Source organism: Schistocerca gregaria, chromosome X (assembly GCF_023897955.1).
Source record: "Schistocerca gregaria isolate iqSchGreg1 chromosome X, iqSchGreg1.2, whole genome shotgun sequence".
Lineage (NCBI taxonomy): Eukaryota > Metazoa > Arthropoda > Insecta > Orthoptera > Acrididae > Schistocerca > Schistocerca gregaria.
The window spans coordinates 465811473-465839369 of NC_064931.1; the positions used below are offsets into that span (position 1 = coordinate 465811473).

At 43.3% G+C, this 27897-nt stretch overlaps 1 protein-coding gene across 1 annotated transcript; it reads left to right on the top strand.

The window, feature by feature from the left end:
• Positions 1–1155: 1155 nt before the first annotated feature.
• Positions 1156–27897, top strand: LOC126299051 (uncharacterized). Its single transcript, XM_049990708.1, has 3 exons — positions 1156–1239; positions 23496–23586; positions 26982–27897. The coding sequence occupies exons 1-3, from the start codon at positions 1197–1199 to the stop codon at positions 27409–27411; spliced, it is 564 nt and encodes a 187-aa protein (XP_049846665.1). The 5' UTR covers positions 1156–1196; the 3' UTR covers positions 27412–27897.

Consider the following 27897-nt stretch of genomic DNA (forward strand, 5'->3'; position numbering starts at 1 on the left):
CCAGCCGCACAGTCCATGACTGCAGCGCCTCAGACCGCACGGCTAATCCGGCGCGGCGATGTGTCTTCATTCCATAGACGCTCTCGATGTTGTGGGTGTGAAATAACTGATCCATATCTCGTCGTCCGTAATACGGCTTAGGAAATCATTGCCCTCCACAAAGTAACACTGAAGGAAGACCAGAAACGACGCCATTAACTTTGCGTCTTTGTGAACAGTTGACAGTGGTCGCGGAACCCATGATGAGCAAAACGTGCGATACAGCAGACGATCTCGGACGGTGGAATGAGCCCTACATATTGAGATGCGCATCAGCTGAGCAATGTCTGCGATAGTCACTATGCGATTGCTGCGAATCAGTTATCGATTGTCTGTCTGGACGTCGTCATTTGTGGTGGTTGTGAATGACCTTCCTCTCCGATCAGCATTACCACGCCTGTACGGCCTTGGTTGAATTGTTGGTACCAACTCGACATTGCATTTGGCCCAAACACCTCCAGAATTTCACGGTAAGTCAATGTGTAATTTAGACGTTTTGCCCACAAGAATCGTACTGTCCAGTGTACTTCAACTTCTGAGTACGTTTGCAGTTGCCGCGTCATATGAGTGGCACGCTGTAATCCACTTGTTGTCCCTGCCGTGGGACAACTCCCAGTGCAAAAAATCCGGAACGTGCACTGTGTTCTGACAACACACTCTCTTGTTGCACAATGGCCTTAGTATGGGACGACATGAAGTCCCTATGTAAATAATGTGGGCGCCTGTGACAGAAACATCTGTGGAAATGCAGAACATACGTATCAGCTGCAATCACTCTATCCAGCAGTTCTCGTTCTGAAGGAAGCTACGTCCACAACACTGTATGTTTCACATATTCTCGAAATTGTGAATACTAAACTACGCACCTTCAAGTTTGAACTCAAAGTATTTAATTCTTTGTGACATACATATTCAATCCTACAAGCTTCCATACGTGACCGTCCGCCCTGAGCTAGATACGTAAGTTGCAAACGTTCGTCGTAAGTGGGAAGGAGAGGAAAGGCTAGACAAGTAGCACTGATGGTTGCGCGGACGTCCACCCCTAGCGCCACAGTGCGGAAGAAACTGCAACTGTTGATTACAGCCACTGAGTCAGTCCGCTGGAGGCTGTCAAGCAGGCAAGACGTTCGCTACTGCGCTCCGTCCTCCACGCCATCATGAAGTTCTTGTTCGCTCTTCTGGTTCTGCTGCTTATTGTTGGTGAGTGTCGTGATAGAAAATACTAAAAAGCAAATTTTTGTTTTCTTGTACATTAATTATTTCGTTCATCTGTGATATAACTACGCCTGTTGGAATACTGTACGAAGATTCTTGTATATCGTTCATTTCTCTTAATGTAATTGGGAGATTCGGCAAACATATGAAACACCTGCAGGGGACATAGAAACCGATGTAATTCATTTACAAAACACAGTCACATGATACATATTATTTGATTTATTTTTCCTGGTTTCGCTTGTCAGAGACTAACATCTTCTGACATTCGTTGCCCAAGTAGCAGAACGTAAGTAGTTAAAAGCACCATTTGGCACTGTTATAAACACAAAGACTTTTTGTTGACTTTGTGTTGACCATGGCGCCACTATGGCAATGACCATCGGAGAGTACTGGATCCTGATGAGGGAACCCAATCAAAACAAATTAAATAATACACGACTGCTGTCTGTATTCGATATAGTAATTGGAAAAGTTACTTAATATATTCATCTTCTTGTTTGGCGATTTACGATCCAATGGTCCCGCAGAGTTGAAGATATCTTTTACAGACATAATGTTATCAAATTTAGATGGCCGCCGTAGAAGTTCAGTGGTTTTTATTGTGATGGATTAATTTCGGCTAGATTCCCATCTTACGACCATCTCCGAAAGTTACATTACATACAGGGTGGTCCATTGATCCTGACCGGGCCAAGTATCTCACGAAATAAGAGTCAAACGAAAAAACTACAAAGAACGAAACTTGTCTATGTTGAAGGGGGAAACAAGATAGCGCTATGGTTGTTCCGCTAGATGGCGCTGCCATAGGTCAAACGGATATCAACTGCGGTTTTTAAAAAATAGAAACCCCCACTTTTTATTACATATTCGTGTAGTACGTAAAGAAATCCAAATGTTTTAGTTGGACCACTTTTTTCGCATTGTGATAGATGGCATTGTAATTGTCTCAAACATATGGCTCACAATTTTAGACGAACAGTTTGTAACAGGTAGGTTTTTCAATTAAAATACAGAACGTAGGTACGTTTGAACATTTCAATTCGGTTGTTCAAATGTGATACATGCACCTTTGTAAACTTATCATTACTCACAACGGATTCTGTTATAGCGTGATTACCTGTAAATACCTCATTAATGCAATAAATGCTCAAAATGATGTCAGCCAACCTCAATGCATTTGGCAATACGTGTAACGACATTCCTCTCAACAGCGAGTAGTTCGCCTTCCGTTATGTTCGCACATGCATTGACACTGCGCTGATGCATGTTGTCAGGCGTTGTCGGTGGATCACGATAGCAAATATCCTTCAACTTTCCCCACAGAAAGAAATCCGGGGACGTCAGATCCGGTGAAGGAGCTTCGACGACCAATCCACCTCTCATGAAATATGCTATTCAATCCCACTCCAACCGCACGCGAGCTATGTGCCGGATATCCATCATGTTGGAACTACATCGCCATTCTGTCATGCAGTGAAACATCTTGTAGTAACATCGGTAGAACATTACGTAGGAAATCAGCATACATTGCACCATTTAGATTGCCATCGATAAAATGGGGGCCAATTATCCTTCCTCCCATAATGCCGCACCATACATTAACCCGCCAAGATCGATGATGTTCCACTTGTCGCAGCCATCGTGGATTTTCCGTTGCCCAATAGTGCATATTATGCCGGTTTACGTTACCGCTGTTGGTGAATGACGCTTCGTCGCTAAATAGAACGCGTGCAAAAAATCTGTCATCGGTCCGTAATTTAGCTTGTGCCCAGTGGCAGATCTGTACACAACGTTCAAAGTCGTCACCATGCAATTCCTGGTGCATAGAAATATGGTACGGGTGAAATCGATGTTGATGTAGCATTCTTAACACCGACGCAATGAGATTCGCGATTCTCGCGCAATTTGCCTGCTACTGGTGTGCGCATTAGCCGCGACAGCAGTTAAAACACCTACTTGGGCATCTTGCAGGTCGTGGTTGACGTTTCACATGTGGCTGAACACTTCCTGTTTCCTTAAATAATTTAACTATCCGGCGAACGATCCGGACACTTGGATGATGCCATCCAGGATACCGAGCAGCATACATAGCACACGCCCGTTGGGCATTTTGATCACATCAGCACGATATCGACCTTTTTCGCAATTGGTAAACGGTCCTTCTTAACACGGGTAATGTATCACGAAGCAAATACCGTCCACACTGGCGGAATATTACGTGATATCACTTACTTATACGTTTGTGACTATTACAGCGCCATCTATCACAAAGCGAAAAAAGTGGTATACATTCATATTTCTGTACGTACTCCACGAATATGTATTAAAAATGGGGTTTCCTATTACGACCTCTAGCGGGTCAACCATAGCGCCATCTGATTTCCCCCTTCAAGCTACACAAGTTTCGTTCTTTGTAGTTTTTTCGTTTGATGCTTATTTCGTGATATATTTGGCCCGGTCACTATCAATGGATCACCCGGTATATATATATGTTACAATGTTGGTTATCGTATCTTCATACATACAAATTTTGTAATCCCGTCAACATATCATTAGTGGTCGCTGCCACTCTGCACGCTGTTACAACGCATTGTAGAGTTATGTCTCTTACGTTATAAGCTGTTCTGTGGTTTGCTGCTGTTGTTAATCATTCTTTCTAGTATTGTTTTATAATTTGAAGTTTTATCGATAGATTGACAGTAGTGACATTTGGCCAAAGATGCTATATGGTTACATTTTCTTTGGTGTGTTGATGTTATCCTCTTGGGCAGCATCGATCGATGCTGAAGAGATACACACGCTTACAATACAACGCCACTATAAAATTTTAAATGAACAAAGCGATTTTGAACACAAACATTTGAAATAAAATTTTATTTACATTCTAACCAATGATAACCAATGACAACTAACCACAGACACATCTATTTCAATGATCTATGCCCAAATCATAACATCAACACTCAATAGCAGCTGTAACCATATACCATATTAGGCCAACTGTCATAACTGTCAATCTGTCAGATGTGACGATAAAACGTCAAATTGTAAAAATTACGAGAAAAAAACGATTAACAACAGCAGCAAACCACAAAACAGCTTACAATGTAAGAGCCTTAAATCTACACCATGTTGAAGATACGATAACCAACATCAAAAGAAAAAAAAGAAAGATATTATCTAATTTTCGCAGATGATCTGAAGGTGACAATCCAGCCGAAATGGATCCATCACAATAAAAACCACTAAACGTCTATAGCAGCAATTTATATTTCATTATATAATTTCTTGTTTACCTTTTCCCGTTTCTCCCAAGTGGTCTGCATTGTTACTCCGCTGCTCCCTGGAAAGAATTTGTGTATCCCATTTATCGGCGTCTACGGTAAGTCTCATTTCCAAGAGTGAGAACGTTTTCTAAGTGTTTTCGTAGTATGTGTATGAGGCGTGGAGGGGGAGGGGGAGAGAGGAGGAACTCAGTATTTATTTAGTTGATGTAGGATACCGCCTAAACACCACATGAAGTGTGGCAGCCGCACCAGTCCTAATATGTTATACGGGTTCAATCTGGGGTCTTCGCCTCCCCGCAACAGCGGAAGCGACGTGATAACACAACGGACTAACTGAATCGCTGAAAATTATTCTGGATTGATGACTGTAAGTACACTACTGACACCAATGACTTCTCTCACCAACAAAGTGTAGTGTTGCACTAGATTTTAGTAGCTCATACTATTGTTCAGAAAAAAGTTTCTGCACCATTTAAACTTTTAGTTCATTATGGCAGTTTAGGCTGATGGATAAACTCTAGCAGCCATAGATGGGATCATTAATACCGTTCTAATACGTGAACGTGACAGTGTGTTTGTGTAGGAAGTGGAGGGATTACATATGACAACTGCGGTTTTTTTCTTCTTAATAGGTTCTTAAAAACTACTTTTATGGTCTGTCCTCTGTAGCTGAGTGGTCAGAGCGGCTGATTGCTATACGGAGGGCCCTGGTTCGATTTCCGATACTGCCAGGGATTTTTCCTTTGTAAGAGCCCTGGAACTGGGTGTACACATCCTCGTGAGGCCAATTGAGGAGCTACTTAACCTAGCATTAGTGGCTCCAGGTTATGAAAACTGCTAACGTTTGGGAGAGCAGTGTAGCGACTGCACGCCCCTCCATACCCCATCCACTGACGTCTTCGGCAGAGGATGACATGGCGTCGGGCGGTAACAACGGGTCCGCCAAAGAACTGTGGACGGATTTTACGTCTGTGGCCTCCTGCACTAGCTATGGGACAAAGTTAGCTTGCATAAATAGGAAATGGGCATAGACATTGCAGAAACTGCACTGACAGCTACCCTGGGAATAACATCATAAAAGCCTAATTAAAACAATCTGACAGAAGTCTTCCAGAGCGGGGTCTACAAATATTCTAAGGCCGCCTATACACAGCACCTGAACATAGCGGCGATACGATATTACGCTGATTCATCCAGATATGCATCCATGAACAGAATGGCAAGAAACTTTAATATACTTTTTTTGCAACATGCTCCAAACAATATTTGTAATACTACACGTATGTGGTGTGTGTGTGTGTGTGTGTGTGTGTGTGTGTGTGTGTGTGTGTGTGTGTGTATGTGTGTGTGTGTGTGTGTGTGTGTGTGTGTGTGTGGATGTGTGGATATGTTTGTAGTGTAGTGCAATGTTTGTATTTTATGATGATGACGATGATGTGGATGATGATGATGATGATGATGATGATGATGATAGAAGATGGCACCCCATGCCGGCACGTGGTCTACTCCTCCTGTACAGCACGAAGTGGCCGCCAAGCTTAACATCCCCATCCGACGGACGGATAACCAACAACATTGTCGTATGCCCACACTTCGTGAGAGAGGAACCGTAAGCCTCCAAGTTGATATATTCTAAAATAAAGTTCCTCTCTGCCACACACTTTACAATGCTCGATAGACTTTGTAAATGGAGGTTTAGGCAAGTGCGACTTGAGGGTACTCTTGTGAATTGGGCATATCGAAGTTACTCTGCAGGATGTTTGTCTTATCTTGAGACTACTAAATATCTCGAAAACTACTCATCGTACGAAAAAAATATTTCACATAAAATGCTGATATTAGCAAAGGAGATATCGGTCTATGCTACAGCTGGCTACCTCCTTCAGCCGGCTGCTGTGGCCGAGCGGTTCTAGGGGCATTAGTAGGGAGCCGCGATTCTGCTACGGTCGCAGGTTCGAATCCTGCCTCGGGCATGGAAGTGTGTGTGATGTACTTACGTTGTTTAGGTTTAAGTAGTTCTAAGTCTAGGGGACTGATGACCTCAGATGTTAAGTCCCATAGTGCTTAGATCCATTTGAACCATTTGAATTTAGCCACCTAACCATACATCCTGTATGGGCAAATGGTTCAAATGGCTGTGAGCACTATGGGACTTAACATCTATGGTCATCAATCCCCTAGAACTTAGACCTACTTAAATCTAACTACCCTAAGGACATCACACAACACCCAGTCATCACGAGGCAGAGAAAATCCCTGACCCCGCCGGGAATCGAACCAGGGATCCCGGGCGCGGGAAAGCTAGCTTACGACCACGAGCTGCGGACTGTATGGGCAAGGTCAGCTTTATGTTTTCATTTGGAAACCCCCCATTTTTACTGCATATTTGTATTCTACCCCAAAAAAATACATACGCTTCACTTACACCATTTTTTCCCATTCATGGCAGATGGCGCTGTAATCAAAAATGGTTCAAATGGATCTGAGCACTATGGGACTTAACATCTTAGGTCATCAGTCCCCTAGAACTTAGAACTATTTAAACCTAACTAACCTACGGACACCACACAACACCCAGCCATCACGAGGCAGAGAAAATCACTGACCCCGCCGTGAATCGAACCCGGGAACCCGGGCGTGAGAAGTGAGAACGCTACCGCACTACCACGAGATGCGGGCTGGCGCTGTAATCCACAAATATCAGTTGTGGCTGTTTTTGCAATTAAGGACCGAGACATTTGATTCTATGTTTCATTTAAGATGTAAATGTAAACCTTTGTGTTCTAACGGATGATATTGAGTGTTGAAAATGTGATTGTACACAACAAAAAATTAGGGCAGACAGTGACACTTCTTGCAAATAAGCTACTTGTTTGCTAACGTAGTTTTCTGTTCCGTACGGGTTGATTGTGATGAATCCCCAAACCATTGGAATGCTTGATTTATATGGCCGCCCTCGAACCCTGCCTTCAGGGTGACATTCGACGTGACTCTCGAGCTACCTGCAGAACAAAAACCACAGCTACACAGGTAAAATGTCCATGAAGTGGTTGTGACAGGTGCACCTGCCATTGATACCATCCGAAATCAAGCACCCCTATCTTGAGAGGCTAGGGGACTCACCGAAATCAAGCACCCCAATGATGACAGGCACAGAGACTCATGGATATCGAGCATCCCGATGAGAACAGAAAACTATTACATCCACAAAGTTGTTTCTGGATCACACTAAACGTAGCTTCTGACCAGACATTGAAACAGCTAACCATATGGTACTGTAAAATGAAATTTGTAATACTGAAGTAAAGTTTGAACATAAGTATCAACCGTCAGAACACAAATGTTTACATTTATAAAAATGGTTCAAATGGCTCTGAGCACTATGCGACTTAACTTCTGAGGTCATCAGTCGCCTAGAACTTAGAACTAATTAAATATAACTAACCTAAGGACATCACACACATCAATGCCCGAGGCAGGATTCGAACCTGCGACCGTAGCGGTCACTCGGCTCCAGAATGCAGCGCCTAGAACCGCACGGCCACTCCGGCCGGCTTACATTTATATTGTAAATGAAATATAGAATCAAATGCATCAGTTCTTGCTGATTTGTTGATTACAACGCCATCTGCCACGAAAGGGAAACGATGGTTCGAGTAAATCGTACGTACATTTCGGCGTACAATCCGAATATGCAATAAATATGGTGGGTTCTCATTTGAAAATACAAAACTGACCCCGCCCGTGCTGGAGGGCTGCTAAGGTTGTGACCAGTTGGATCACAGACAGATGTCTCCTTCATTAATATTAACTTTCACACAGAATTTTTTTTTTCGAACAATGTGTCGTTTTCGAGATGTTTAGATATCTCGAGTTGCACAACAGCCTGTATAAAGACAACTAGTTCTTTTTCGTAGAGGGAACTACTCGTAAATTGATCTCGTACCATTAGATTTCAGTTCGAAGTAGGCAGCTCACACTACAATTAGGGAATTGAAAAGAAAATGTGTACGTGGGCAGGTGTGACAAGTTGAAATAGGTAAACACAGCGGCTCGGAGAATATGACGAAAAATGCCAGAAAAATTCCTGATTGCGCATACGGTGCACAACTTTCGAAAGGATGGAAACTGCCAATTTGAGCGGAATTCGAGTATCTGTTCCAAGAAAGAAAAAGCAACATGTTCACAATAAGTATTCCACTGACGACAAGCATAAAGGCAATACTACGAAGAATATTAGGTGGTACGAACTGCTTGGAAATTTCTCAGGTTTTGTCGCTCACTTCTCGATTTGTGGGCACGGAGAGAACTTCTGATTGTGAGGAAAATTATTCAGTCCAAAGGACTCCAGCTTATCTTGTCAGATAATACGTGAGCATTTAAAAATATGGTTTAATTGTTTACGTGTGTGTGATTATCTGCATATATATATATATATATATATATATATATATATATATATATATATATATATATATATATATATACTCTGCAAGTTAGCGTACACTGCATGGCGGAGGGTACATTAACCGTAATCGTCCAGAGTGCGCTGTGCGCTCGGCGTGTGACTCTCTTCAATTCGTTGTCGTCATACTCATTGTTTTTATCGGTGGTGTCCGACGATATATTAACAAATATATGATATTGCAGTGACATATGATGTTTTATCTGCCGGCGCTAAATTTGAACAATGATTTAAAGGCCCTGCTATGTTCCGAGCTTGTAAGCTTGATTTTACTTTTGGTGCTGTGAAAGTAATGGCGGACAAAACTGGGTGACTGTTGCCTTATTTCGTGTTGAGAAATACAATACGGACAGGATAGCTGCATTGAAGCGCATACCACGTCGTAATGTTTTGACATACATGAGTTTGATGTCCTCTAAATCCACATACATGCGCTCAGGAAAATCATGTGCAACTATTTCTATACACCGCTATATGTACGATAACGTCGTATGTACAAATTGAGTCCTGATATATGAGAGTAACCTGCGTCAAAACACGGGGCGATATTCGTCAATTTTCTATTATGAGTTTTTTTTGTTTTTTTTGTTTTTATGAAGAGTCAGGAACTTCCTGGTATATTAAAACAGTTTGCCGGACCGGGTCTCTAACATGGTGGGACCTTTGCCTTTCGCTGGAAAGTGCTCTGCCGATGCAGCTGGAAATTCCTTCTGGATATGAAGAGTCTGTTCTATAATACGACTGGTGTGTGTGTGAAAATATGTGACGGTTAATTCTAGCTTAACAGACCACACTATAAGGAAAGGAAAAGTAAAGTTTCCTTTCTGCTGTAATGCAACAGCCAAAAGTTTCGTTTTATATGCTGTACGACGAACTTGTAAACTGGATAATATTTCGAAACAAGTTTTTTCGTGTTCCTGTGTATTCTAGTTCGATCATTACCGTAATCTGAAAGTGAATCATGTGTCCTGCTGCATAATTCTCATTCACATACATGTCACCCATAAGTATGACTATCGTGCCAAACGGGTATATGGCTTAGTGATAAGGTTAGCAGCAGTACTGATGTCTCTCACCAAGGTCCTCATCTATAGCCAAACATCTCCCCTGGCAGCAGCTTCGCTTCGCTTATGCACGAAGAGACCACCGGTAGGCCGAATGAGGTGTGTCAGTGGTAAAGCTACTGGTCTTTTGTTCAGAGGAGCAAGACGCAAATCGCTGGTCAGTTACCAATATTTTAATTGCTGTGGTTTCTCCATACCCCTTAAGGTGAATGCCGCGGTAGTTCTTCCAAACGGAAATAACCGGTTTATTTCTAGCCCCCTCACATGCTGCCTAGTGCTATGTCTCTTACAACCTCTTCGACTACACGACATAGAGCTACGTCTTACTCTTCTAACTTAGGGAAACAGACAATGAATTGCCAGTTTATCTACGCTCAGCACGCAACATGTATCACTCACTGCTTCGAACACGCTTCGACCGCACGTTATCACATTCTTTCCAACTGGACTAGGCTACTCAGGTCAATATCGACTGAAACTGATAATGATAATACTACTACTAATAATAATGATAATAATAATAATAATAATAATAATAATAATAATCACTGTGATAAGTCATATCTGCTGTAGTTGTTTTTCATCTTTCCTTCAGGCGAAACTAGGCAGATTATCTGTCAATTGACTACATGGAGAGTGGTACGCGGTTGCACAGTATCTGAAATGAGGCAGTAAATTGTTACTTTTAGGTACAGCCGCGTTAGGTTCCCATTGGTTCATACCTAGAGAACATGAATTACTTAGCTGTGGGAACGGAACATGCTCAATAGTCAAGTGTGTAACGGTAGTTCCCCACTTATGGTCACCACATCGACCACAAAACACATCTACATCTACATCTACATTTTTACTCTGCAAGCCATGCAACGGTGTGTGGCGGAGGGCACTTTACGTGCCACTGTCATTACCTCTCTTTTCTGTTCCAGTCGCGTATGGTTCGCGGGAAGAACGACTGTCTGAAAGCCTCCGTGCGCGCTCGAATCTCTCTCATTTTACATTCGTGATCTCCTCGGGAGGTATAAATAGGGGAAAGCAATATATTCGATACCTCATCCAGAAACGCACCCTCTCGAAACCAGGCGAGCAAGCTACACCGCGATGCAGAGCGCCTCTCTTGCAGAGTCTGCCACTTGAGTTTGCTAAACATCTCCGTAACGCTATCACGGTTATCAAATAACCCTGTGGCGGAACGCGCCGCTCTTCTTTGGATCTTCTCTATCCTCTCATTCAACCCGAACTGGTACGGATCCCACACTGACGAGCAATACTTAAGTATAGATCGAACGAGTGTTTTGTAAGCCACCTACTTTGTTGATGGACTACATTTTCTAAGGTCACTCCCAATGAATCTCAACCTGGCACCCGCCTTACCAACAATTAATTGTATATGATCATTCCACTTCAAATCGTTCCGCACGCATACTCCCAGATATTTTACAGAAGTAACTGCTACCAGTGTTTGTTCCGCTTTCCTATAATCATACAATAAAGGACATGGGTCGGATGCCAGTAACCGGCCGATGTGGCCTAGCGGATCTAGGTGCTTTAGCCTGGAACTGCGCCTCCGCTACGGTCGCAGGTTCGAATACTGCCTCTGACATGGATTTGTGTAATGTCCTTAGGTTAGTTGGGTTTAAGTAGTTCTAAATGCTAGGGGACTGATGACCTCAGATGTTAAGTCCCATTCAGTGCTATACTGAATACCATTTGAACCATTTTCGGATGCCAGCACGGTTCCTTTGAAAGAAATATCCTTTAACCATCCTGTCAGATCCTATTTTATCATCGGCTATATTAACATACACATCCGGTGGGACCATTCACCATTCCTTCCCAGTACGACTACAGAATCTTGATCACTGCGCCACTTTAGCCGTGTTCTCCCAGTCTGCCAAATGTCCAACTTTCAGCGATGAAATGTCGCCTTTGTATGCAGATTAGTACGTGGGACGTCTTTTCACAGTGTCTATTACTACATTACGTCATTAAGTTCATCAATACTCAAAGTCATTTTATCTGCATTTTATGTGTCCCCTAACCGTAATGATCTTCATATCACAGAAAGAATTTTCTGTCTCTGCTTCCATCTTTTTAACTTTGCTCAGAGGACTGACATGACCAACACGTATTAATAGACGATAGACGGACGTCAGGCCATTGTGACTTTTTGACGGGTGCACTCTCGGCGATGATAATGAAATACGTTGTGATGTCGCTGATATCCTCACACATCCTGCAGACCCTCGCAGTAACTTGAGCTGACCTGTAGCCGTTACGGATATCCCTCGACGCTATGTTGGCTAATCATCAAGTTTAGTATACTTTTATGAACACTGTCACCAATTATACACTCCTGGAAATTGAAATAAGAACACCGTGAATTCATTGTCCAGGGAAGGGGAAACTTTATTGACACATTCCTGGGGTCAGATACATCACATGATCACACTGACAGAACCACAGGCACATAGACACAGGCAACAGAGCATGCACAATATCGGCACTAGTACAGTGTATATCCACCTTTCGCAGCAATGAAGGCTGCTATTCTCCCATGGAGACGATCGTAGAGATGCTGGATGTAGTCCTGTGGAACGGCTTGCCATGCCATTTCCACCTGGCGCCTCAGTTGGACCAGCGTTCGTGCTGGACGTGCAGACCGCGTGAGACGACGCTTCATCCAGTCCCAAACATGCTCAATGGGGGACAGATCCGGAGATCTTGCTGGCCACAGTAGTTGACTTACAACTTCTAGAGCACGTTGGGTGGCACGGGATACATGCGGACGTGCATTGTCCTATTGGAACAGCAAGTTCCCTTGCCGGTCTAGGAATGGTAGAACAATGGGTTCGATGACGGTTTGGATGTACCGTGCACTATTCAGTGTCCCCTCGACGATCACCAGAGGTGTACGGCCAGTGTAGGAGATCGCTCCCCACACCATGATGCCGGGTGTTGGCCCTGTGTGCCTCGGTCGTATGCAGTCCTGATTGTGGCGCTCACCTGCACGGCACCAAACACGCATACGACCATCATTGGCACCAAGGCAGAAGCGACTCTCATCGCTGAAGACGACACGTCTCCATTCGTCCCTCCATTCACGCCTGTCGCGACACCACTGGAGGCGGGCTGCACGATGTTGGGGCGTGAGCGGAAGACGGCCTAACGGTGTGCGGGACCGTAGCCCAGCTTCATGGAGACGGTTGCGAATGGTCCTCGCCGATACCCCAGTAGCAACAGTGTCCCTAATTTGCTGGGAAGTGGCGGTGCGGTCCCCTACGGCACTGCGTAGGATCCTACGGTCTTGGCGTGCATCCGTGCGTCGCTGCGGTCCGGTCCCAGGTCGACGGGCACGTGCACCGTCCGCCGACCACTGGCGACAACATCGATGTACTGTGGAGACCTCACGCCCCACGTGTTGAGCAATTCGGCGGTACGTCCACCCGGCCTCCCGCATGCCCACTATACGCCCTCGCTCAAAGTCCGTCAACTGCACATACGGTTCACGTCCACGCTCTCGCGGCATGCTACCAGTGTTAAAGACTGCGATGGAGCTCCGTATGCCACGGCAAACTGGCTGACACTGACGGCGGCGGTGCACAAATGCTGCGCAGCTAGCGCCATTCGACGGCCAACACCACGGTTCCTGGTGTGTCCGCTGTGCCGTGCGTGTGATCATTGCTTGTACAGCCCTCTCGCAGTGTCCGGAGCAAGTATGGTGGGTCTGACACACCGGTGGCAATGTGTTCTTTTTTCCATTTCCAGGTGTGTATTCCTCACGTCTGCATCACTTATTTATAGGTGACATAGAATGTCATACATATGGGATGTACGGTACATTTGTCTTTTTCTTCAGATCTGGAAGACTATCTAATGGATTTTCTACATTTTACAGTTTTCCCTTTGTTCCTAATGATTCTGAAAGTGTGTGGAAATCCTCCCATTGTAGACGATATCATTAAAGATATGCAACACTAGATATGTCACTCTGTCCTCTGAGTAGTAAACTGTTATTATTAAACTGTAAACCGACTGAATCCTTTCTAAACGACGACTGTTTATTACTTGAAGACCTACATTTCCAATATGTCGTTCGAGTGATTAAGGAGATGGAGAGAGTATGTGCATTTATGCCAGAAACACTGTCTCTTGTGCAAACAAAATCTCAACCTTAAGCCAAGCTGTCAACGAAAAACCATTAGACGAATCTGACTGGTGAAATCAAGTGCCACTTGACTTCAAAGGGTGCAACATCAGATTTTAGGGAGTTACAAGTTTGCCATACAGTGATATTCCGGCTGTAAAGGAGAGCACAGTGTTGGCTATACTACAAGCTTGATGTTTGAGCACAGCAACGGGTGTGCCCCTTGTTACGTCGACGGTTCGATGCCGTTTGCTGCGGGCTCATGTTGTACCACTCACGCCTTTGGGTTGACTTTCTTCATCCACAAACTACGTATACATTCGACTGCAACGGCCACTTGAACGCCCTCACAGCCGTGCTGAGTTGCAAGATGTACTGTTATCGAGCGAGTCCCGTTTCAGGCCGTCCTGCAGTGAGAGTCACAGTAAAACTGACTTTCGTTTCTGTATCATCATCATTCTTTTACCGTGAACGCTTTTAATCCCTAATTTCAGCTATTTTATTGAAAATGCACGCTCGTCAGTGGAAATACACTGCCCTACAAAACCTTAGGATGAAACAGATAAAGTAATATAACATATTAGCAACTCCCAATCGTACACAGAAATCTGGACGTCATACGGCGTGATGTCAACGTTGATGAGGTTGATGAGGTTGGTCACACAACACGAGGTGGCTGAAGGAATGGGAAAAGACAATGTGTGCGATCATCGAGCAATTACGGTGTACTCTGGAGGTTCTTTTTCTCACATGATGGTCCAGAGACAACGTCTGGATGATTTCAAAAACGGCAAGAATCATCGGGAAACTAGAAGAAGGACGGTATGCGACGAGTGTTGGATGTTTCAAATGCTTGGGGAGAACTGCTGCTCCAAAGTACAACAGGCAAACAGCGACCCACCTCAATAAACGGGTGGAGCTGCGACCACATTTAACAGGGCTGCGAGGCACGCAGTCTTATGCTCAAAAGTGGCACGGCAACTGCATGGGGTGGTCTTTTTCTCGATGACAAGTACATTGTGGTCTGTTGAAACCCGCATATAGGCGACACCGTTTGTGATGGTGCCAAGAGCATAGTGACTGGCCCAATGAGTAGAGAGATCGTATGCTCTACACAGATGAGCTGATTCCGTTGAGTAGCAGTTCTGGACGTACCCTCATATGGAGAGAGGTAGTAAAACGTAATTCACCAAGAAACATTGTCGGAAATTATTTTTTTGTTGTTCCACGTATTATGGTGTAGAAGGGCATAATGTTGTATGACCGTAATGACACCCACGTGTCTGAACATGATGCATTCATCGGTCAACCTTATTGTGACACTGCACTCCTTGCTTGTGCGCGTCTTTTCAGTGGTACATTCCGCCATGACTTCATTTTTATGGACGACAATACGCGAACACATCGAGCAGTGCAAATGGAGAAACTCTGGAACCGAGATTATAACCGGCGAATGGACTGACTTGCACGTTCCCGCGACTTAAATCCCATCGAGCACAAGTAGGGTGCGTTAGGGAGAACTATTGCAGCACGTACACATGCCCCAACGGATATCTAGCAGTTGCGACCGCTCTGGTGAAGATGCTGTGCGTTTCTTTCAGTAACCTTCTGTACAATACAGTAGCAGCTCTTTCTGTGTATGGCCAAGGTTCTCTCGACCCACGTTACTTGGCAGCTATCCATCATACGAAATTTACATTTGTCCTTAGGTTTTGTACAGGAGTGAATTACGACCAGATGTTTAACAGCGTGTTGTTCCTTCTTTGGAGCGCAGTACAGTAGCGATTCTGCATGGCCTGGATTCAACAAGTTCTTGGTAGGTTTCTCGAGGTTTGTGGCCCCACGAGTCTACGCCCAGATCACGTAATTTCCAGAAATTACGCGTCGATTGTTTTTGGGTTCGGAACTAGTGTCCCATGGCGCCCTAGATGAATTCCATCGAGTTCAGACCAGTTCAGTTTGGTGACCATGACATCAACGTGATCCCACTTTCATCCCATCCCCTAAAAAAAACTATAGCACGTTTTTGGCCTTAAAACACGGACAGTTATATTGCTGGAAGATGCCTACACCGCTGCGGACGACATCAAGCACGAAGGGATCCAGATGGTCCGCAATAATATTCATGTAGTCAACAGCTGTTATGATGTTTTCGATTACTATCATAGCTCTCATAGAAGGCCAGGTAAATGTCCTCCATACCACAATGCTAACCCCACCAACCTGCTTCCGTGGGGCGGTGTATGTTTTGAAAAGCCGTTCGCCTTGCTGACGGCTTAGTCCATCACGACCATCGACCTGAAGTAACAAGAAACGTGATTCATCCGACCTGGTGACACGTTTCCGTTGACGTACAGTCCAATAAATTTCAACCACCAACATTCTTCTCCGAACACGAAAATATTTTTTTGATGCCGACCTGCATTTCGAGAAACGCTCATCATAGTAAAAGAAGAGAGATCAGAGATCGCACGGAAAGCTGTATGTGTTCGTTTTTGCCGCGCACTGTTCGACGGTGGAATAATACAGATTATTGTGAAGGTGGTTCGATGAACCATCTGCCAGGCACTAAAGCGTGATTTAGAAAGTAGCCATATACATGCAGAATCTCGTTGACCCTGTGCCCCCTGTAATCGAAATTCATGATGTCGTTGAGTCAACATGGGAACGCGTAGGAATCGTCTGCTGCAGAACCCCATGTTGAACAAAGTGCGCTGAATGATGTGCTCTGATAAACTTGTACCCGTACTATTACTGTACTATGTCGACAGATCTGCCACAGATCGTTGCATATCCTACTTTACAGAGCAGGCAAGATTCCGACATCCGCCTTCTGTGATGAGGGGTAGAGGTCCAAAACTTTGTTGCCTAAAAGTGATTTTCCCGACCGTCAATAATGTTTCGTGTGTTCAAGACGATATCACGCGAACAGACCACCTCATTCGCCGTTTCCGAGATGCTCGTTCCTGGACACCAGGTCATAAGGATTGTTTCCTTCGCCTAAGTCGCTTATGTCAGTGGACCCCCCCTCCCCCCTCCATTTGCGACAAGTACCACAGTTAGAATTGTCTCTACTCCGCTTAGTTAATTATTCAGTTTGATCTTACATCGATCATTTGAACGATTATTTCATCAAAAGGATGTGGAACGAGTCAGTTTATGGGATATATATAACATTAATGAACATATTAGCATTTTTATTCCTACTCAAGAAACTACAATTAAAATTTATTTATTAACTTTTTTAATTTCTAACAGTATTAATCAATCGAATAAAAGGAGCTGTCCATTAGAAACTGTTTCAAATAAGTTTTAAAACTTGCTTCGGTACCTGTCTGACTTTTTATATTATTGAGCAAAGATCAAAAATATTTGTTGGTGCATATTGAACTTCTTTCTGAGAAACTGGCAGCTTTAAAAATGGGAAATAAAGGTCATTTGTCCCTCTAGTGTTGTAGGTATGTACGTCGCTGATCTTCTCAAATTATGACTGATTATTTATGACGAATTTCGTTAGGGAACTACCTTACTGGGGGGAAGTGTGGAAAATATGTCAGGAGGTTGATACGTTTGTTTCCAAGATTAGTAATAGTAGCTGAACTTAATTGTTTGGGAAGCTCTGTAATACGTTTTTCCAGTTAAAATTTTCTTCAGTACGTATACCCATTTGTAGACTTGGAGAAAGCTTCTGACAATGTTGACTGGAATACTCTCTTTCAAATTCTGAAGGTGGCAGGGGTAAAATACAGGGAGCGAAAGGCTATTTGCAATTTGTACAGAAACCAGATGGCAGTCATAAGAGTCGAGGGGCATGAAAGGGAAGCAGTGGTTGGGAAAGGAGTGAGACAGGGTTGTAGCCTCTCCCCGATGTTATTCAATCTGTATATTGAACAAGCAGTAAAGGAAACAAAAGAAAAATTCGGAGTAGCTATTAAAATTCATGGAGAAGAAGTAAAAACTTTGAGGTTCGCCGATGACATTGTAATTCTGTTAGAGACAGCAAAGGACATGGAAGAGCAGTTGAACGGAATGGACAGTGTCTTGAAAGGAGGATATAAGATGAACATCAACAAAAGCAAAACGAGGATAATCGAATGTAGTCAAATTAAATCGGGTGATGCTGAGGGAATTAGATTAGGAAATGAGACACTTAAAGTAGTAAAGGAGTTTTGCTATTTGGGGAGCAAAATAACTGATGTTGGTCGAAGTAGAGAGGATATAAAATGTAGACTGGCAATGGCAAGGAAAGAGTTTCTGATAAGAGAATTTTCTTAACATCGAATATAGATTTATGTATCAGGTAGTCATTTCTGAAAGTATTTGTATGGAGTGTACCCATGTATGGAAGTGAAACATGGACTATAACTAGTATGGACAAGAAGAGAATAGAAGCTTTCGAAATGTGGTGTTACAGAAGAATGCTGAAGATAAGGTGGATAGATCACTTAACTAATGAGGAGGTATTGAATAGGATTGGGGAGAAGAGAAGTTTGTGGCACAACTTGACTAGAAGAAGGGATCGGTTGATAGTACATGTTTTAAGGCATCAAGGGATCATAAATTTAGCATTGGAGGGCAGCGTGGAGGGTCAAAATCGTAGAGGGAGACCAAGAGATGAATACACTAAGCAGATTCAGAAGGATGTAGGTTGCAGTAGGTACTTGGAGATGAAGAAGCTTGCACAGGACAGAGTAGCACGGAGAGCTGCATCAAACCTGTCTCAGGACTGAAGACCACAACAACAAACGTATACCCAAAAATTGGAAGCATTCTACCCTATTCATTCTACCCTATTTACAGACTCCTGCTCATGGGCTACATTAGTTGTTAGTATGTCTCAATTTGTTATACAGAACTGAATGTGATGCGCTCTTTAACAAAAATTATGGTGAGTGCATTTTCAGAGGAACACTTAATAATTTTTTGGAAAACATAATTTACCAGATTTTCTGTTGCTTGCTTTCTAATGAGAATTATTGTAACATTATCATCGTCTGTAAAAGTACTAAATTTTCTTGTTGAGTATTTTGTGGAAGGACATTCACGTATATAAGGAATAGGAGTAGATCCAAAATTTAACTCTGTCTCTACGTTCTCTTGTATTGTCATCGTGGTTCTTGCGCGAAATGTACCTTGAGGATAGCAGAATCGTTCTGCAATCAGCTGCAAATGCCCCTTACGTAAATTTTCTCAATAGTCTTTCGCGAAAAGAACGTAGTTTTCCCTCCAGTGATTACTATCTGAGTTTACGAAGTATCTCCACAATCATTACGTGTTGATCGAACCTACAATTAACAAATCTAGCAGCACGCCACTGAATTCCTGCGATGTCTGTCTTTAATTTGGCCTGCTTGTTATCCCTTATACTCGAGCAGTAATCAAGAATGCTTCGTACCAGTCTTCTACGTGCACTCTCTTCTATAGATGAGCTATATTTTCCTAGAATTGTCCCAAAAACCGAAGTCGACCATTCACCTTCTCTACAACCGACTTTGCGTACTCCATCCATTTCGTATCACTGTCCAACGTTACGCCTGGATGTTTAATCGAGCAGACTGTGTGAAGCAACACAACGATAATAATAATGCATTCGAATATCATAGGATTGTTTTTCCTACTTTCCTTCATTAAATACATTTTTTTTACATTTAGAGCTAACTGCCGTTCATCAGACCAAATAGAAATTCTAAGTCATCCTGTATCTTTGTACAATCAGTCAACGGCAGCACTTTCCCGTTCGCTATAGCGGTATCAGCAAACAGTCGCAGATTGCAGCGCACCCCATTAGTCAGATCGTTTATGGATATGAAGAACAAGAGCTGTCTTATCACACTTCCCTATGGCACTCCTGTCTATACCCTTGTCTCTGATGAACACTCGGCGTGTAGGACAACGTACTAGATTCTGTTACTTAAGAAGTCTTCGAGCCACTCACACGGAACTTATTCCGTATGCTCGGATCTGAGACTCTGTGTCGAACACGCTCCGGAAATCTAGGAATATTGAATCTACCTGTTCCCCTTCATGTATGGTTCGCAGGATATTGTGCGAGAGAACGGCAAGCTGAATTTCGCACGAGCGATGCTTTCTAAATCCGTGCTGTTTTGTGGACAGAAACTAGCCCTCCCCAGTCCGAGCCCGTGTTCCGTCTTTGATGACCTCCTCGTAGATAGAACGTGAAACTCTAATACTTCTTCCTTCTTCCTTCCAGCGAGGCAGTAGTCTGTAATTCATCTACTCGTCCCTGTACATTCCAATGTCCTCACGTACTCGATTGTGCACCAGATTTCTCGCTCTCTTACCTGTACATGGTACTGATATTCAAACGTACTTGGTCGACTTACCAAGACGTTTATTGCAATATATCACTGGATTTCTAGGTAAGGCATCCACTTAGCCACTTTGTTACGGCCGCAGAATCTCTCAAGTTGTTCACGTAGAAATAAGTAATCAACACAGTTAAGGAACAAAGGCATGAGGAATTCCTGATAGGTTTTACATTGAGTACGTTATGGAACTACCTCCCTTCTAACTTTTCAGTTATCTCTAGCAGCACGAAGGGGTCCAGAGAAGGAAAGAAGAGCCAGTTGATAGCATTTATCAAAACCAAAGCTCAAAGGCGCAAAATTATGGATAAGTGCGATTAACATCAGCGCGTCACAGGTTTCAAAACAACAATCATCACGAATGTAGTAATGTTCCTAAAGAAACAAACTTTTCTCTAACAGAAGGCAGTTGAGGCTGTTGTACATTGACGATAGTGTAACTAGGAACTCATGCTGTTTCCTGGTCTGTGTTTCAGTCTAGTGACCTTTTTTTGAATTATCTGAAAAATGCCGTAGTTTTTCGTATGTTCTGTTATTTTGTTATTGTAAAACATGAGACTGTGTTTTGTGCAACATTTGTAAATAGTTTTCGTTCTACATGACATACTACTCAGACGAATTATTTATAGAAGAATAGAATAACTGATAGATGCCGATCTCGTGGAAAATAAATTCGGGTTCTGAACGATTGTGTGAACACACATGACAGTATTGACCCTACGACTTATCTTGGAAGATAGGTTGAAGAAAGACAAACCAACACTTATAGCATTCTCGGATTTAGAGAAATATTTTGGCAATGTTGAATGGAATACACTCTTCGATACTTTGAAGATAGCAGGAATGAAATACAGGTAGCGAAAGATTGAAACTTCCTGGCAGTTTAAAACTGTGTGTCGGACCGAGAGTCGAAATCGGGACCTTTGCCTTTCGCTGACAACTGCTCTACCATCTGAGGTACCCAAGCACGACTCACGGCCTGCCCTCACTGGTTTACTTCTGCCAATACCTCGTCTCCTACCTTCCAAACTTCACAGAAACACTCCCGCGAACCTTGCGGAACTAGCGCTCCTTGAAGATAGGATATTGCGTAGACATGGCTTAGACACAGCCTGGGGGATGTTTCCAGAAGGAGATTTTCAGTCTCCAGTGGAGTGTGCGCTGATAAGGAACTTCCTGGCAGATTAAAACTGTGTGCCAGACCGTGACTCGAACTCGGAACCTGGCAGAATAAAGCTATGAGGAAGGGCCGTGAGTCGTGCTTGGGTAGCTCAGATGTTAGAGCACTTGCCCGCGAAAGGCAAAAGTCCCGAGTTCGTGTCTCGGTCTAGTTATAACGATATGTAAAGATATGGAGTCGAACAGATACATAAAATCAGAGGAAGGAGGTAGGTAGTAATACGCCGTTGACTTTTAGATTATTAAGGGTGAGGTACTAGCTAGGAGCGGAGTAGGATGGGGTAGGAAATAGGCTTTAACTTCTTTACAGTTAATTCGAAGAAAACTTAATCCAAGGTAGCTGGACGCAGTTTTGAATATACAATGGTCACCTGAGTCGATAAGCTCTGATGTAGCGTTGGCAACCGGGAGACTCCGATTTACTGGGAGAAATGTGAGGAAATGTGGATTGCGGATAGAGCTCGTACGAGACAGATTCTGCAGTAGTGCCCTACTGTCTGGAATTCTCATTCTGTTAACATCAAAGAGGAGACCGGAGGATTTCTAAAGGATGCTACTAGATCTGTAACACTGTAATTAACCCGTATTGAGGATTAAAGAGAAGCTCATAAATACTTTGGCAGAAACACTGCGTTCTTTTCGTGAAACGTTGTTGACTATGTTCAGAGAAGAAGTATTGTAGTAAAACTGTAAGCGAGTCTACTGTCTACATCTACAATCCGCAAGCCACCTGATGGTGTGTGGAGGAGGGTACCTTGAGTACCTCTATCGGTTCTCCCTTCTATTCCAGTCTCGTATTGTTCGTGGAAAGAAAGATTGTCGGTATGCCTCTGGGTGGGCTATAATCTCTCTGATTTTCATGATCTCTTCGCGAGATATACGTATGAGGGAGCAATATACTGCTTGACTCCTCGGTGAAGGTATGTTCTCGAAACTTCAACAAAATCCTTACCGAGCTACTGTACGTCTCTCCTGCAGAGTCATCCACTGGAGTTTATGTATCTTCTCCGTAACGCTTTCGGGATTACTAAATGATCCTGTAACGAAGAGTGCTGCTGTCCGTTGGATCTTCTCTATCTCTTCTATCAACCCTCTCTGGTAGGGATCCCACACTGCTGAGCAGTATTCAAGGAGTGGGCGAACAAGCATACTGTAACCTACTTCCTTTGTTTTCGGATTGCATTTCCTTAGGATTCTTACAATGAATCTGAGTCTGACATCTACTTTACTGACGATCAACTTTATGTGATGATTCCATTTTAAATCACTCCTAATGCGTACTCCCAGATAATTTATGGAATTAACTGCTTCCAGTTGCTGACGTGCTATATTGTATCTAAATGATGAGGAATCTTTCTTTCTATGTATTCGTACCACATTACACTTACATACACCCTGTCTGCTTCCTATACATCACGGAACGCCCATATAGAAAGATAAGACAGATTAGAAGGCATTTTGAAGATTTTTTTGTGCTCTGTGGAGTAAAAAACGAGGAACTAAGTACCCCACGCCCTGTACTTTATAGTTGTCTTCAGGGTGTATGTAAATCAAAGAAACAAAAATGTCGTTGTAGTTATTTAATGCATTACTTGTGATGTTTGTTTAGCTTTGACGTCTGGAAATAACAAACCAAAAACACATAATTCAACCCAAACGGATGAGCAAAACATAACTTGTAAAGTAGCAAATTATATTTTGCACATCTGCGGGGTACCCTTAAAAATATTATACGGTGTAATTATAAATAAGGAATCCTGTATTCTGTTTCAGATTGTCAAGGAATGGTGTTACATATTACTTCCAACCACCAGGACATCAGTGAGGATGCAACTGTCGAAGACAACATTGATCGTATAGAAAGGTAAGCTGTACTGCATTTACGCAACATCTCTTTACGCCAAATAGAACAGAAGGCAGAGTGGAAGTAAATACTATCTGTATTCCCTGCTACTCTCAATATGTCAGATGAGAGTAATACAGACTGACAATAATCAGAAGACTACTAAAACTATCAGTGGCCGCGCGTTTTGAGGCACCATGTCGCGGATTGCGCGGCCCCTCCCGCCGGAGGTTCGAGTCCTCCCTCGGGCATGGCTGTGCGTGTTATTATTAGCATAAGTTAGCTTAAGTAGTGTGTAAGTCTAGGGACCGATGGCCTCAGCAGTTTGGTGCCTTAGGATATCACACACATTTGAACATTAGGATTTTCAGTGAAACAGGATGCGATCTAATTCGTTGCGATGCAATAAGTAGAAAGCGTTACTGAGACCATAGTGTTCCATCGTTGACCTTCAAGAAACGATATAGTTATTTGTGGTGTACTTCATGGTCGTCTTTCGTTTGTTTACCATTGTTCCTGCTTCATTCAGTTTGGGCCTACTACAATACGTAACATGTTTTCAGGGAAATCGAAATTGACCCTGAAAAAGAGGTATATACAGGGTCAGTTCTGAAACCTTCAAGAATATTTTTAAAGAATTTATTGCTTTTTAACGCAATCTTCAAAGTATATTCCTTATACACCTATGCATCGCTGCCACAGCTTTCTACAATCCGCAAAGGGTACCTGGAAGGGGTCATTGGGAACCTCCAGGAAACACTTCGAAACCTATTTTATCCCCTCCAACGACCCTTGATTCAGGACTGCACTCAAAAATCCATCTCTCGACACCTGTCACTAATCTGTCAAAAAAATTAGCATCACTTTCTCTCTGTTCCAACAACTTGCTTCTCTTCAGCCCATAGGTTTCCTCCTGTTCGTCACCGTTTTTGCGACCACGTTTGGGGTCACGTTTCTCATCTGAAATTCGTCTCTCAGTTCTCGAGCTTCCCGGAAAATCTTATGCCACACGTAAGTTCTTGTCTGGGACATAACACACCGTGAAGGCTTACCGATTCACAAAAATGGCTCTGAGCACTATGGGACTTAACTTCTGAGGTCATCAGTCCTCTAGAACTTAGAACTACTTATACATAACTAACCTAAGGACATCACACACATCCATGCCCGAGGCAGGATTTGAACCTGCGACCGTAGCGGTCTCGCGGTTCCAGACTGAAGCTCTTAGAACCACTAGGCCACTCCGGCCGGCTCCCGATTAACAGTCACCCTCTTTGACAACGATTTTTTTGAGTTTAATGCGAAATTTTATTGCGTTTCGCTGCTCGCCATCATTTCCGCTAAAGCCTCATCGCTGTATCCCTTTTGATTCGCTGGAGAATTTTATTCTCGAAATTTTTGGAACGAGCTCTGTGAATTCTCGTTCTGAAGTTCTTGTGTGTTAGTACGAGTACTTTCAACTATTCGTCAAACTCTCTAAAGTCGACAAGGAGCAAAGGAGGAACTATAGGGGTCAATGTCCTTCCAACGATGAGGTCATTACCAACTGAGCACAAGCAGGGTTTATACAAGGATGAATGAGGAGGCACGGCGCATAGGTGGATGCCGGAGTGGCTTCTTTCAATAGAACTTTCTTCATCCTTGTCCACTCCGAGCTTGTACTCCGGCTTAGAGACTTGGCATAGATGGAACGATCACCTCTAATTTCCCTTCTTTCGTTCCTTTGTTTGTATTGGACAAGGGTGGTGACGTACAAGGCTGCGGCAATTTGAAAGAAACCAAATCGGGATAGATTTAAGTTACACAGGTACACCACGAAGAATATAAATATACAGCGTGTTTCACAACTCCTATTACAGGTTTGGATCGGTTGTAGAGGGGACTTAGTAAAAAACGTTTTTACAGGAAACCACGTCCGAAAATGTAACGTTTGGATGTAAAAAAACGGAGACAATAAACTCTGGTCTGTGTAGTCTACTGGAGCCCATGCCATGGGCAATGTTTCGAGTACTTGTCGTGGGGTTCTCTTCTACGTGACGGACGTCCTCTTTAGAGTTAAGAGAACGGAACCTCCGAGGACCAATACAGGCAACTCTTCCAGTTGCGAACGTACCAGTTCCTCGCAGTCGTTGTAGTCGGATCAAAACGGTATATAATTATAACAGAGACTACTCAGTTTGTCGGCATCCCGTGAAGAGGGAGACTTGAAAGTTACCCGACCTTAAAACTTATTTTATATCCAGTCGGTATATTTCCGCAAATGGGTTCAAAATGGTTCTAATGGCTCTGAGCACTATGGGACTCAACTGCTGAGATCATAAGTCCCCTAGAACTTAGAACTATTTAAACCTAACTAACCTAAGGACGACACACACATCCATGCCCGAGGCAGGATTCGAACCTGCGACCGTAGCGCCCGCAAATGGGGATCCTTATCTAAGCTTCATCTACTAAGTCTCTTCTTTAACTCTTAAATAAAACTACCGAGCGAGGTGGCGCAGTGGTTAGACACTGGACGACGGTTCAATCCCGCGTCCGGCCACCCTGATTTAGGTTTTCCGTGATTTCCCTAAATCGCTCCAGGCAAATGCCGGGATGGTTCCTTTCAAAGGGCACGGCCGACTTCCTTCCCCGTCCTTCCCTAATCCGATGAGACCGTTGACCTCGCTGTCTGGTCTCCTTCCACAAAACAACCAACCTATCTTAAATAGGAATCTGAGACATTCTGTATATGATGGATCAACATTTGAACGCTGAATCCGTCATCAAAACTGCACCAACTCCATCAGTGTAACTTCGAGCTCTGTCACAAAACAACATTTCTTCGTTAGGTTTGCCACGTACATCGACATTATCTGCTGGCATGCCAGCACACTACCACTTCGCTGATCTATGTTTCCATTTCACTGGCTGGGCATACCTCGTCTTTTAAATATTTCTTCATCTATTTCAGAACATTTAGATAGTCGTGTTAGATGAAATTATAACAAAGATGTTTCCTTAACTGATGCGGTAGTCGTGCATTAGTGACATATGCTACGGAGGGCCGGCCGTTGTGGCCGAGCTATTCTAGGCGCTTCAGTCTGGAACCGCTACGGTCGCAGGTTCGAATCCTGCCTCGGGCATGGCTGTGTATGATGTCCTTAGGTTAGTTAGGTTTAAGTAGTTATAGGTTCTAGGGGACGCATGACCTCAGATGTTAAGTCCCATAGTGCTCAGAGCCATTTGAACCATTTTGCAGCGGAGGCGGGAAACAAATAGTAATTCCAGCAAAACAAGCATAAAGAGGAAAGAAATCCAGTTCTTGTCCGAAACACTTGGTCACCATTACGTCTATTGTATACAATCTGGAAATTGACGTAACCTACGATCAAATCTAGAAATAATTCTAAGGGCTATTTTTTTTTTCGCCTTAGGCAGGACCTCCTACAAGGCCCAGATGACAGGCGGAACGCTTCGACTACGCTGCCAGAGGTGTTGGTGCCGTCTACGGACTTGGATGACAAACTGGAGGCCACAACATTGCAGTCACCAGACAGAGCTCAGGATGCCGTCGGAGGAAGCGACGAAGACGCGTCCTTGTCAACCATTACAGTCACACGTACTCCTTTAGACTATCGTTTAACGCGTACTATGTATGAATACCTCTTTGAAGCGTGTGGTTGCATTCTCGCAATCGGCGCGTGCGTGTATTTACTGATGGTGGTCAGAAAAGCAGTAAAATATTTGAGGTACTATGAACAACACAACCATGCTCGATGGGTTCCTGGACCACAGCAGGCACCATTGAGCTTCCAAGAAATGCTCGAAAGAGAGAACCACTACCCGTACGCCATTCTTCCATGAGTTCGGAGAACAGTGAAAAACTTTCAGAGATTTTGGACTAAATGACATTTTGTCCATGGAATGAGTGATTGATTATTTTATAATTTTTTTTTGTTTCTTTATAGACGCAGTCACATTCTTATTTATAGACGCAGTCACAGTCATAACCGGTTTCAGCCATACAATTACCATCTTCAGATTCTAAAACAATACAAAAGAAAATTTATATTAAAAAAGTGCGATATTTAACCAGGCTTACTAGTAATCTAACTGAATTTATGCGAAATTGTTTTAGAGTCTGAAGATGGTCATTGTATGGCCGAAACCGGTTATGACTGCGTCATAAGAACGTGATTGCGTCTATAAACAAGCAAAAATTTTTTTTTACATTCAAAGATTTATTATATTAATCGCTATACCACAAGATGCTTCAACACATTGTTGCAGCTTTGACTGTAAAACTAGTTTTTATAAAACAGATTTAATAAAAAAATTACAACCTTATAA

Excerpts from the sequence above, each read along its gene's own strand:
- LOC126299051 (XM_049990708.1), top strand. The coding sequence starts at position 1,197 with ATGAAGTTCTTGTTCGCTCTTCTGGTTCTGCTGCTTATTGTTG. Across the intron at positions 1,240-23,495 it reads GGTTCTGCTGCTTATTGTTG|ATTGTCAAGGAATGGTGTTA; the intron begins GTGAGTGTCGTG and ends ATTCTGTTTCAG. Across the intron at positions 23,587-26,981 it reads AACATTGATCGTATAGAAAG|GCAGGACCTCCTACAAGGCC; the intron begins GTAAGCTGTACT and ends TTTTCGCCTTAG.